The 12,546-nt window shown below is 33.8% G+C and overlaps 1 protein-coding gene and 1 non-coding gene across 2 annotated transcripts in view; both read left to right on the forward strand.

Moving 5' to 3' along the window:
* The window catches only part of LOC113398396 (uncharacterized protein), a 39,621-nt gene that overhangs the window by 11,160 nt on the left and 15,915 nt on the right, over positions 1-12,546 (forward strand). The window contains exon 2 of the mRNA XM_026637129.2: positions 11,048-11,198. Within this exon, the coding sequence (XP_026492914.1) occupies positions 11,058-11,198 (141 nt within the window). The 5' untranslated portion in view covers positions 11,048-11,057. The remainder of the gene's footprint in view (positions 1-11,047; positions 11,199-12,546) is intronic.
* On the forward strand, positions 12,056-12,137 carry Trnas-gcu (transfer RNA serine (anticodon GCU)). Its single transcript has one exon. It is a non-coding gene; the product is annotated as a tRNA-Ser (tRNA).

Raw genomic sequence — 12,546 nt, forward strand, 5'->3', positions numbered from 1 at the left:
GAGCTAGCAATATGTATAAGTGGGAAATGGGTTAACGACACGGATTTTAGCGAATTGGCACTTTTGTGACGTTTTATATAATTTAAAAAAAAAAGTTAAAATTATAAAAATAATTTTTAATGTAACAGTGTAATGGATTAAAATCCTACATTTTCCTGGGATACCGTTATTTTTTTTAAATCTCAGTCAATTTAGTTGTAACCATTAATAATACGAAGTTATCACATGATATTTGTATAGACGGACGAAATTTATATTTAGTTTTTCTGCGTTTAGAAAACAGTTACATATTAAAAATATATCTAGAGTGTTAAATATATCCATCAACAAAACAATGTTCATTATAAACCCATTGTAATTTTACCTGACACATCATTTCATTGCCCGACTTAATCCAAATGCAACCAGGAAACGTATGTATACGATGTACACTGCATTGTCGTGACATAACAGTTTCTAAAATTAACCAATCGCCTGCGCCAGCGCATCGTTGCAGGTGCGTCGGTGTTGCCACTTGCGAATACACCCCGGATTTCGGGTGTTGAACTCATAATTCGAGACACAATGACGCTTAGAGTTTCTTGGTTCGGACGATTGAAGTTTAAATGTTTATTTTTATATTTGAACTCGCAAATACGTTTGAGACTTCCTTTATGCATTACGAAATATAAAGAGATTCCAAATTCAAATTTGAAATAATAAATAGGAATGATTGAATGAAAATTCGAAAACATTTGAGAATGAAAATGGTTTGATTAATATTTAAGCAAAAAATAACTCATAAATATCGTACCAGTAGACCAGTAATACATAACACATTAAATATTTATTACTTTATTTACGTTCAGTAAATTTCTATTTTTAATTATTTCTCGTGCCATTGTGTAAGTATATTTATTTTTAAACGACTACTTTCTTAAAAAAAAAAATATAAATATAATTAATATTTATGTTCCTTTCCAAACTTTTTCTTCTGTATGTGATCGATTTTATAAATTTTATCTTCACTACAAACCAATTAATTTTCAACCGCAAAAATACTACCAAACATTCTTAACAGATTATTTTTTTAGTTAATCCGTATTCGTCAAAAGAATTCCACACTTGACAATTAACCCTTAAGATTGCTCAAAATTGAACCGTGTTGCAAATTACCCTATGCCCTTCTGTATTGCGAGCTGGTTAATTTTACCCAAGGCGTGTTGCCAAGTGCTCAGGTGAAAACGACATACAAATCTGATATATATGATTTAAATACCCTACGAATCGCTTTGAACTATCACGTTGAATATTTCTGGAATAGTCAAACCGGACGAATTTATTAGTGCAGGAATTTCAGATCGGTTGATCATTTTTCGGAGGAAAATTAGTTGTGTCCATTTTGGAAGGAATACGTGTGTGTTTTACAGATCGAAGTTTTTTTATGCCTCATTTCGGCAAATATTTTCATTCTAATATTGTTGTGAGTTCACGGAATCCAGATAGTTTGCATGACGTTGTAAAGATAATTTAAGGGAGATGAATACTATGCGTTTTCTTTAATTAATTTTAGCGATGGAATCGTAACGATACAAGAAATTAGTTCAAAAACTCTTCTCGTCAATCAAGCGTGAAACTTGAAAACACTTGCTTATAAAACTCACTGTTTGTTTTATTAAATTATCTCAGTATTTGAACAACAGAGATTTAGCAATAAGTAAGTTTATTTTCGATTCAAATTTTCCGTATTTTTTTTTTTAATTTATTGGCTCAGTTCATTTTCAATACATGTTTCTTATTATTTAAGCTATCGTTCAAACGAAATGTATTTAAACAGAAACAATGACTGCAATTATTAATAATTATGTTTAATATTCAATAATTAAATGCATAATTCAATGAAACCTTGATCGTTACGGCTGATAGCACACGTTGCTCGAACGAGCGATGTGATGGCGACGAAATATTTAATACCACGGTCACACATACGCGATCAGACGATCTTAAAGAAGTCGGTCGAAAAAAAAGAAGTTTTATACACATTATTGAAAACACAATTTTTTGTTGCTACATCGTGTTAAAGAGTAATATGTACCTCGTTTGAAAAGGGGGAGAATGAGCCTATCATACGAATTGCCGAAAGATATGGTTTCGACTTATGAGTTCCTTGCCGGTTCTTTTTAGAATCTACATTCCGAACCGGTGGTAGCTTTATTTTTAATACGATTCTGTAAAATGGCGATTCAAAATAGCTTGTAATAGTCCTTGAATAAATTATATTTTGATTTTGATCAAATTGTTTGTAAGACTGATATCACCTCGTGTCACGCGAGCTAAGTTTGTGAGAAATGCGACACGTCAGGGCCGGATCTACCATATGGCTTTTTGGGCTTCAGCCCAGGGCCCGGTGGACTCATATCTTTTAATTCTAATCGATTAAACACACACAGACGTAAAATATGACAGCATTTAGTCCGACTAATGGTATATAATTAATTATACTATACTCGTATCGGAAAAGTGATCACATTACCATTCCTATGAAAGTCGGTGGTGGTGAGCAAAAAACTGGAATGCAAAATTGCGTATTTGCACGCTTTCGCACAAATTAAAGTAATCGTGTCAATTAATTGCATGGCTGTATGAAAGATGGTTTTGACCGTAACAAGATGGTACCGTTATTTAATTTAGACTATAAATACCGCTCGTGTACGATTGACATAAACGGATTTTTTAAATGCAATTCTATTTTGTAATAATACGATACTTTTGGGGCTTTAGAGCTTAAACTTCCTAAGTACATCATACAGTCGTATACTATAGACGCGAAAGTAACTCTGTCTGTTTATCTTTCAAGTGCAAACGTCTGAACTGGATTTGATTAAATTTGGCATATACTCCAAGGTCATACTTTTGAAGCTTAGCACCTGACGACCAACCCCTAACAAGAACGCACGGGCGACACAACTAGTTTTCACAAAATACACAAAAAGACATATGTTATATACAACAATCAGCATCAGTTCATTGTTTATGTTCCGATAACGAAAATGAAGGGATAGTGATATAGGCCTTTTTGGCACCAGACCAAATATTTGTTCTTTCGTAAAAAGCAAAGTGATAATGTTCTGGGATATCAATGAATAACGCTTTTAAAAGAGATGACTCAGAAATTGCGACGATTGCGGGTTCAAACTCGAACGAGCATTACTTTTCATTTGATTAATTTGGATTGTACGATTTATTTTGTGAAGGAAAACATCGTTATAACCTGCATATATCAAATTAAAACGTTACGTTTGCCCAGCAATGAGGCAGATATAACTTAATTATTACTTTACTTTAATTATATTAATTTAAAGTAAAAGTATGTTTTGTTCATTTAACAGCGGCCGTTGATCTTCCATCAATATGGCAATCAATGTCTTCCTACGGCAAGTGTTACCATTTATAACTGTCGTGCACAGATAATCAACTGTGAAATTACAGTAACGGTAAATATACTATTATATTTTCTTAATAAACTTACACACATATTTAATTAAACTGTATTTCAAACAATACTATTTTATAAACTAACATAAAAATACGACACCATTTTTTTAACTTAATTAAAAATAAAACAGTGCCATCTAGCGCCGCCACATCGAAATAAATGAAAACATCTTTATGTCCAATACATAACTACATACTATAAAGGTAGACCCTCACTGTAAACATTCGCCTGTATAGTAACTGAAATTCGACCATTGCATAAGTGAGTGAGAAGATCTGAGCATAACATTATGCAACCACTAACGATACTATTTGCCCGACATTGTAAGACTGCAGGCGAATCCGGGAGCATTGCTTTACAGTCAGTCAGTGAGACAGTACTGTTAGTAATGCTCAAAATTGAATTGATTTTTACATTACAAGCGGATGCTCTGTGAGGGACTACCCTAATGTAATAATTAAAGCATCAGATATTCGCTTGTTTATAATAATAGGTAACCTATAGTCGTGGCGATCGGTTCAACGGTATAAAAAATAAAGCGCTTCAGCTCTACTGGTTACAATTTACAACAATATCGATTGTATAAAACCTAAATAAAAAATCGTAAATGTGCCTTACAGTCGCGGAGATCGGTCAATCGGTGTCAGTCTTTTTATCTCAAACGGCAAATAATGTAAAATGTAACAAAATATACGAAGATCGGAATATTAATACGAAACAGTGTAGAAATTCCTCTGGCCAAGTTCCACCCACTCCGTCCAAATATACAAGTAAACAACGAAATGAATACTTTGAAATACGTCGGGACGGGAAAATCGCTGAATGCGAATCGCTTGATACTAACACCGGCTATTTTTACGCAATATTTCTAACTCCAGAGCCCATAAGGTGTGAAAAGTAATATCTAGGCGCATATCGTAAGAAAGCGAAACCTGGGGATTTATTCTGTGGAGCTTAATCAAAACTCGATTATAAACACGATTATGAAATGTCAACAAGTGTCACTTAAGGCATTGTCTATAATATTTGAAGGATTTATTCGTCTGTATAGCGTATCACTTCCAAATGTTACCAATGACAAAAAAAATTTATAAATTATAAGTGTTTACACTTGCTTATTGATTGTCAAAAATCTACTACCGGTTCGGAATTTAGCACCTCGGACCTGAGAAGAACCGGCGAAAGAAACTCAGCGGGATATATATATTTTTTTTTTTTAACCGTTTTCCATATACAATGATAATTACATTTTAGTTATTTGAAACAGCTTCTTATGACAACCTGAGATTTTATTATCTGTGGAAAAAGTTTTGGCGGGCTTTAAAAAATATTGGAGGAAAAATAAAATGGCGTGTGTTTGATAGCAGATCACAAAGATAAATATAAATCGATAAAATAACAGTTAAGTGTGACTTTTTAATAAATAAAATTAAAGTAATTTAAACTATAGAAAGGAGTTATTTTAGACATAAATAAACGCCTTAACCTATAATTTTTGCTTGTGATGTTAGGATGTCTTTTACACTCGAATGTCAAATCAATGTTGTTGGAAAGAGATTAATCAATGATTAACTGAACATTTGTAATGTTTACATAAAAAAAAATGTTGTTTACTGACAGACTCTGTGATTAAATTGGTGAAAAGAGTAACTACTGAGTTATTTGGCGGTTCTTCTCGGTGGAATCTACTTTCCGAACCGGTAGTAGCTTTAAATTTAATTAATCATTGTACGATGATGAATTAAAGTGCTTTTATGAGCCTACTTGAATAAAAAATATTTTGATTTATAATGAAAGCCGTGGAGGTAATTTTATGAAGTGCCATTTCACCAAAAGACACTTAAAATATGTATTAACCATTATCATTTCGCCGTTAACTACGGGTCGAAAAGAAAAAACAAGGACGAATTCTTTTCTACATATCTACTCCCTAAATTTTTTTTTGTTTTTTTTCGTTATATAGATCAAAACCAATTTTTTAACATTAAACTCTTAAAGGACGCATTACTCTTTTTGATTAGACTGTGATAGAAATACGTATACATTTTATATATTTGTTTTAAGTAAGAATTCTTCTAAGTAAATGTTAGTAGAAACTTTATTTACTTCTCACGAAACCTTGATTGGCACGTTTCAAATAAGACTCAATTTATTTGTTAAGTTTGACCACCTTCGATTGAAATTGTAAATAGCATATTACGATCCGCTAAAATATTCGTTGCTGGTTAATCTTACAGTTTAAATAACGAACGTAGGTAATTCTCGCGCTTTTTTCCGTCACTGTATGCACAGATAAAATAAAATGTTTGGTGAAACATGAGATTGTGTTTGTGAATGTTATTTTTAAACTACATAAAAAAACAAATGATTTTAACACGCTAAAATAAGGATGAAATTTCAATTTCGACATTAATTTATTTGTATAAACTATTTGCCCGTGATGTGTACCGTGTACTTTGCCTTAAAACAACCTAACACTGTTGCTTTCTGTTGATATAAATGGCTAAACAAGATTCTTTCTGAGCGAAAGTAGTTAAACTAGCATATGTACAAGTTAATTTTTCTTTTTTATTCTTATTCTAAGACAGGATGTACTTTTTAGTTGTAGAATCTAAGAATCGTCAAAATTGTTAACAATTTACAAATGACTTAAACAAAGGTCGTGCACTTTTGAGTTTTTAATATGATACATACTTTGTTCATTATCATCCACAAAACGATATTTTCTGACCAAAACACGAACCAGTTTCTTAAAACCGATACAGGCGGGGTACATCTTTGAGATTTGGTTTTGCACGATTGCTCCAAGTAGTTCAACTGCAAGCGACAAGAAGATATGGATCAGAAACCAGTATTTACGCCTCTTATTCATTTCAGCACCTTCTGCTGCAGCTTCCTCATTTAACGTAATTTCCCTGACGTGAAACAGATCTTTTTGCATACTCACGTCTAGTTTCAAAAGGCTCTGTAATAGCAGGATGATCGATTTTTGTCAAGAGTTCTTATCGTATCACTTTGGGCAAAAAAAGTTTGCGTAAGATTCGTAATGGCAATGTGAAGTGAAAAAAATGTGAGGCAAGCCAGCTAAAGATATTATTTTATGCGAAAATACTATTTAAAACTGTACCAAATTTATTATAGGATATCCCATACAACAAGTGTTTGACTCTTTAGACGATAAATCGATATATTGTCAAATTATATCGTCAACTAATGTTGATTATTAATACAGATATAAACAGCAGCATGATGCATAAAAATACAAACAAACAGCATCAAAACTCCATTGCTATTTGAAAAATAACAAAAAAAAACAGACGATAAATTAAACAGACATTATGAAATAACGTGTTAAACTTTAAATATATCTCGTTTGCCTAATTAAAGAAAATATAACTAAAAAAAAATCTTCTGATATAAATATGTCTGCAACGTGTTACGTATTCAGATGGACATTATATGATACAGATGAACGTAATGGTCCCTATAAATAAGTCGAGTGAAAAGTCAACGTGCGACCCAGTCATCTAGGATGCCCACGCGCATTATTCGTCAGGGGGTATATCTGATATAAGAATATTCGAGATGTTATTTCCTCGAGCTTTATATGGCATTATATACTAATATTATATTGAACGCGATAATCTCTGGAACTGCCAGTGGGATTTGAAAAGTTTCGGTAGGATAATTGTTGAGGAGTTGGAATTGTTTGTATACTAACATTATACTAGAGCCCACTGGGAGCAGAAACGTTTAAGACGATTAAAACCACACAAAAAATATATTTATTAAAAACGTAACTAAAAATAACTTATTAACAAATGATGCAAGCATTTTAGAATGCTGGCAACATTTCCCTATAGAACCATAATTTCTATTTACTAGAAAATGATCGCGTCGTGCTATTATATTACAAGCAGATACAATATAGTTGTCGCCCGCGGCTTGCCATCGTTATAGGACTTGATCGTCAGATGTTCAAAATTTCAAAGAGTAACAGTCAGACAGACTTTCACATTTATAATGTTAGTATCGATTGATTCGCACTTCATTATTTCAAGGTTTCAACTGTAAGAATTATTTAATTATCTTAGTCAAACCCGTCACCCAACGCTGACTTTCCATGTGCTTAACTTCTACTTATATTTTGTTAGAGACCCGACATCGCACAGTAATAAAAGAAAATTATATAATATCAATATAATGTATATCATAAATATATTATATTTAGGAATTTGTAGCTTTCGAGCGTTGGAAAAAAGGTACTTGTTCTTTAGTTCTGGGGAATTACCCCTCCATACATTGACAGCCTGTAAATATCCCACTTTAGGGCTAAGGCCTCCTCTCCCTTTGAGGAGAAGGTTTTGGAGCACCACGCTACTCCAATGCGGGTTGGTGGATACACATGTGGCAGAATTTCGCTGAAATTAGACACGATGTTTTCCTCCATGGCCGAGCACGAGATGAATTATAAACATAAATTAAGCACATGAAAATTCGGTGCTTGCCTGGGCTGGAACCTGCAACCAGTGGTTAGAAAGAGTGCATCTTAATCGGTTAAATCTGGGCCATCTCGGCTCAACAAACAAAAATTATTTACCGTTCATTTGTTTGTATGTGACCCCTGCATAAACAAATAAATTTTCTCTTTTTATAAAATTGGTATAGATTTCGGTAGAAGACCTATCTGTTGAGTAGCAATTGAAAAATGTAGAGTAACTTATGTATTTATTTATTTTTGTATTCAACTTGCTATTCCAACTAATATTATTAATGCGAAAAGTTAGTCTGTTTGTTACGCTTTCCCGACTTAACTACACAACGGATTATCATGAAATTTTCCAACGTTATCAGGGGTACAGAAAGAGCGTAGGATACCTAACACTTGCCCGATCCCGATTATCTCTTGGAAACTGGAAATTTGAATAAATTTTATTATTGTATTTCTAGCTAAATCTGCGGCTTTACTCGTGCAAAAATTATAAAACTTGACCCTATAGCACACAAGCCGTCACATTCCATTTTAACCCCTCGAAGGGTGACTTAAAAGAAAAGTAGCCTATATCCTATATGTAGTCCCCGGGACTCAAACTATCGCCATACCAAATATCATCTAAATCGGTCCAGCGTATTAAGCGTGAAGAGGTAACAACAAAACATCGCAATATCCTCGGCATCTGATTTTATTAAAAAAAAGTATGTATCAGATTACAATTTTAATTCGTACAGAGTATAAATAGCGAATTGTGTTGCCATAAAAATGGTCGTAACAATAAAACGTTGCCCTATAAATAGACATCGTAATATCTCGTTAAGAGATAAACTTCCTTCTATTGGTTTGGAAAATTTAATAGGACGCAGTGTTAGGAATTTTGAGTTATTTTTGCAGTCTAAACAAACTGAAAACGGAACAAGACGACGCCATACGATGTAAATAATTGTCTTGTGCTTTAAAATTAACATTTAGACGTACTATTAACGTGTTTCATGCGATTTGTTAATAACTCAGCTATATTCTGCATTACTAAGAGTTTATGATGAATATATATTTATTTATAATATAACACAATTACACTTAACTATTTATATTTACACTCGTCGACATTTAAAACGCCATTTTTTTGCAAATTCATAGTGAATATCATAGACATATCAAGCTCAACCAATGATATCGATAAAAAGCCGCACACTTGAATATTTTAACATGTTTATTTAAATGTAAAACTACCACTACGAAATGAATGAATATAGACAAGAAACCAATGAATAATATTTCAAGTAGATTTTTTTTAAATCTACCAACTTTATTTAAGTATAGTCATTGAAATCGAAAATCAAGAGTCGTGATGCTTAGTTCATGAAGATCATGGGTTTCAAATTCGTGTACATATTTTTAGTCGGTGTAGAATAGTCTTAAAAACAAACTACGTGAGTTGGAATCCACCAATCCACATTAAGCAATGTGGTAGTCTAGACTTAACCGCCCTCAAAGGAAAAGGCGACCTCCGAGTAGTAGGACATTTACGGTCCATTATTTTACTTTATAACAAAAATAAACATTAAACTAATCCTAGACAGTGTTATAGTTATAGTAACAGAGTACTAACAGTAACGTCTAAACTAGGCCGAACTCGTATAGATTTTAGCCTCTTCAAAGGACTTAAAAATAATTTTATGTTGAATAATTTGTTTTTTTCTTTCTTTTTTTAATTGACTCTTTTTATAACTAGTCATAGATACTATGTTTACCAATAGACATATAGTATTTTTGACAGATAAAATATACGTACGTTTTATATTTGACTATATAGATAACTATATTTGTATATCTTCATTTTATTGAAATATCCTTCTAATTTTAAATATAAATGAGTATATAAAAATTTAACCGCTAGAAAGAGAAGAGACTAAAACTTCTTTTTTTTATTCTTATATTAACTTCGGTTCGGCATTATCTCAGACTCGTACGTGTGTGTGTACACAAGTAAATTCTCTGTTATATAATATCACAGAATAAATAGTTTAGTTAGTACACCTTTATAATAGTTTTTTTTATACCATACGTCGGCAGAAGAACAAATGGCCCACTCGATGGTGAGTGGTCACCTGTTCTGGTCAATGTTCATAGACATTGGCGCCGTAAAAATTAACCATTCTGTACATCGCCACTGCCAACGACCTAGGGAACTAAGCCTTTATCTCCCTAGTTACACTGGCTTACTCACCCTTTAAACCGGAACACAGCAATACTAAGTATTGTTGCTTAGCGGTAGTATATATGATGTGTGGGTGGTACCTACCCAGACTTGCTTGCATAAAGCTCTACCACCTTTTTTTTTTGTTTAACGAGGAGGAAATGCATTTACGCATGCCGCCCGGTCGGGGGACCGGGACGGGTATGTGGGACTAAACCGGGGCCTATTGCCCCGTGCCAGAGCACGCTAATGCTAATGCCCTGTCCTACCCACTAAAACCATCCTCGGGTTTCCACCATGCCGCCGAGTGGTGGGGCCACGGAATCGCCAAGGGCATGCAACCGCGACCCCACTAGCGGCAGCCGCCATAAGGCGGCTGAATATTCATGGAAAGCGCGCCTAGTGCGCGCCTTCCCCCTCATCCTCCATGTGGGAATGTAGCGAACTCCCCCGAGTCCGTCACTGGAGGCAGGGCGTCAACGAAGCTGACGCCCTGCGGCGGATAAGATGGTTGGCTCCGCCGCTGACCGCCGGTGTAAAACACCTGGGAGGCTCGAGTAGCGAGCCCTCCCACTCCCTCCTAGCCAACGAGGCTACTCACATGGTCCGCCTTGACGCCGATCAGTCCGTACCAGGAGCGGCCTCGCGACATCCCTCCCGCCAGTCTTAGCAGTGCCCGACGAGCAAGCTCAAGCCGGCCCCCATGCCCAGGGTACACCACGAGGAGGTGACTGACATGTACCCCAAAAGCTCTACCACCTAGTATAAATATAAAATCATTGAAATATTCAAAAGCCACCTTCACCGAAGCGCACTCATATTTAATCTGTATAAACATGTACCATCAAAACTTAACCAATCCCTGTTTGATTTCCAGAACCAAAACAATGGCTACCACGATGGAGGCGTCTCAGTCCCTCATCCAGTCTGAGTCCAGGGTGCACTACCAGGAGGTGGTGACGGAAACGAGGCAAGTGAAGAAGAAGAGCAAGTCCAGGCGGCATAAGGATGAGGGATCCATATCTGTGGTAAGTGAAAGCAAGATTTTATATTATTTTTTACGTTGACCATCATTCGTGATATTTGTTAGGAATGTTTAACATAAAATATTGTCTCTTTTTCTTTAATAATTCATGCCCACCCTACTATTACAGATTATACAAATTTATTGCCGTAATATAAAAATAATATCTTATACAGTTATGTATAATCTATCCTTAAAAATTATAGCCCAGTCGAATTAAAAAAAACGGTGTTGTCATTGAAAAAAATATAAGTAGTAAATATAAGTAAGCCTTTTCCTTCCAAAATCTTTTTCTCTGGTAGTCTAAATATTGATTAATCATATCATACTTCGACTAGACTATTAATACAGTTGGTAATTACGTAAATATTTCCGGTAGAATACTATTATATAACATAACAATACCATAGATTATAACTAAAATATATCGATGGATGATTTTCCAGAAACTTCGATAGAATACGAACAATTATTCGCATAAACAGTTTTACATGCAAAACAGCTGTGTAAGCTATTAAGAAATATTATTTATCATGGCGATTTGACGATGTCGGTAAATCTAATTATTTAAAAAGATCTTGTAACTATGCTAAAGAAATTTTTTATAGAATCAAGATAATAATTAAATACTCTTATTATTAATATAGAAATATGTATGCCCAAATATTTATATTAGATACACTTTTCCTAGCAAAAGCAAGAACTTAAGGTCTTAAGGTATACGAGTCAATACAAATTCACAAATTAAAAAAAGTCCCTTTTTAATTTTAATGATTAAAAAAGTATTTTAGAAATTATAAGACAAGTTTCACAAACATTCTATTTATGGAATTGACAGTATATTTCGAAACGTGTCGACATGACGAGGTGGCCGAGTGGTTAAGGCGTTGGACTGCTAATCCAATGTGCTCTGCACGCGTGGGTTCGAATCCCATCCTCGTCGATTGTTTTATTTTATTTTTTTTATATTTTAAACAGTTATTTAAATTAATTTATAACTTTTATTTTGCTATTTATAATTTCATTATCGCATCTTTGTTAAATGCCTAGTACCGCTATAACTAAACTATAAACCAGAGGTACCTTCTTCATGTTCAGGGGTCGCTTTTGCCGTGCTACGTTGGCCGCAAAATTTGCTCCAATATTAAAAAAATTATATTGTGTCATAATACAGATTTAGTATTTATTTAAGGTCAATATTGAAGAAAAGACTGAAAATAAAACACTATCAAATAGTAATTAATATAAGAATCGTCTATCTCTCTCTTACTTTAAATATTTTCGTTATCAAACTAATAGACAATTTAAAATAGCTCGCTTATTTAGTAATAGAACAAGAATTCGCTTTTCGC

This window comes from Vanessa tameamea, chromosome 26 (assembly GCF_037043105.1).
Source record: "Vanessa tameamea isolate UH-Manoa-2023 chromosome 26, ilVanTame1 primary haplotype, whole genome shotgun sequence".
Lineage (NCBI taxonomy): Eukaryota > Metazoa > Arthropoda > Insecta > Lepidoptera > Nymphalidae > Vanessa > Vanessa tameamea.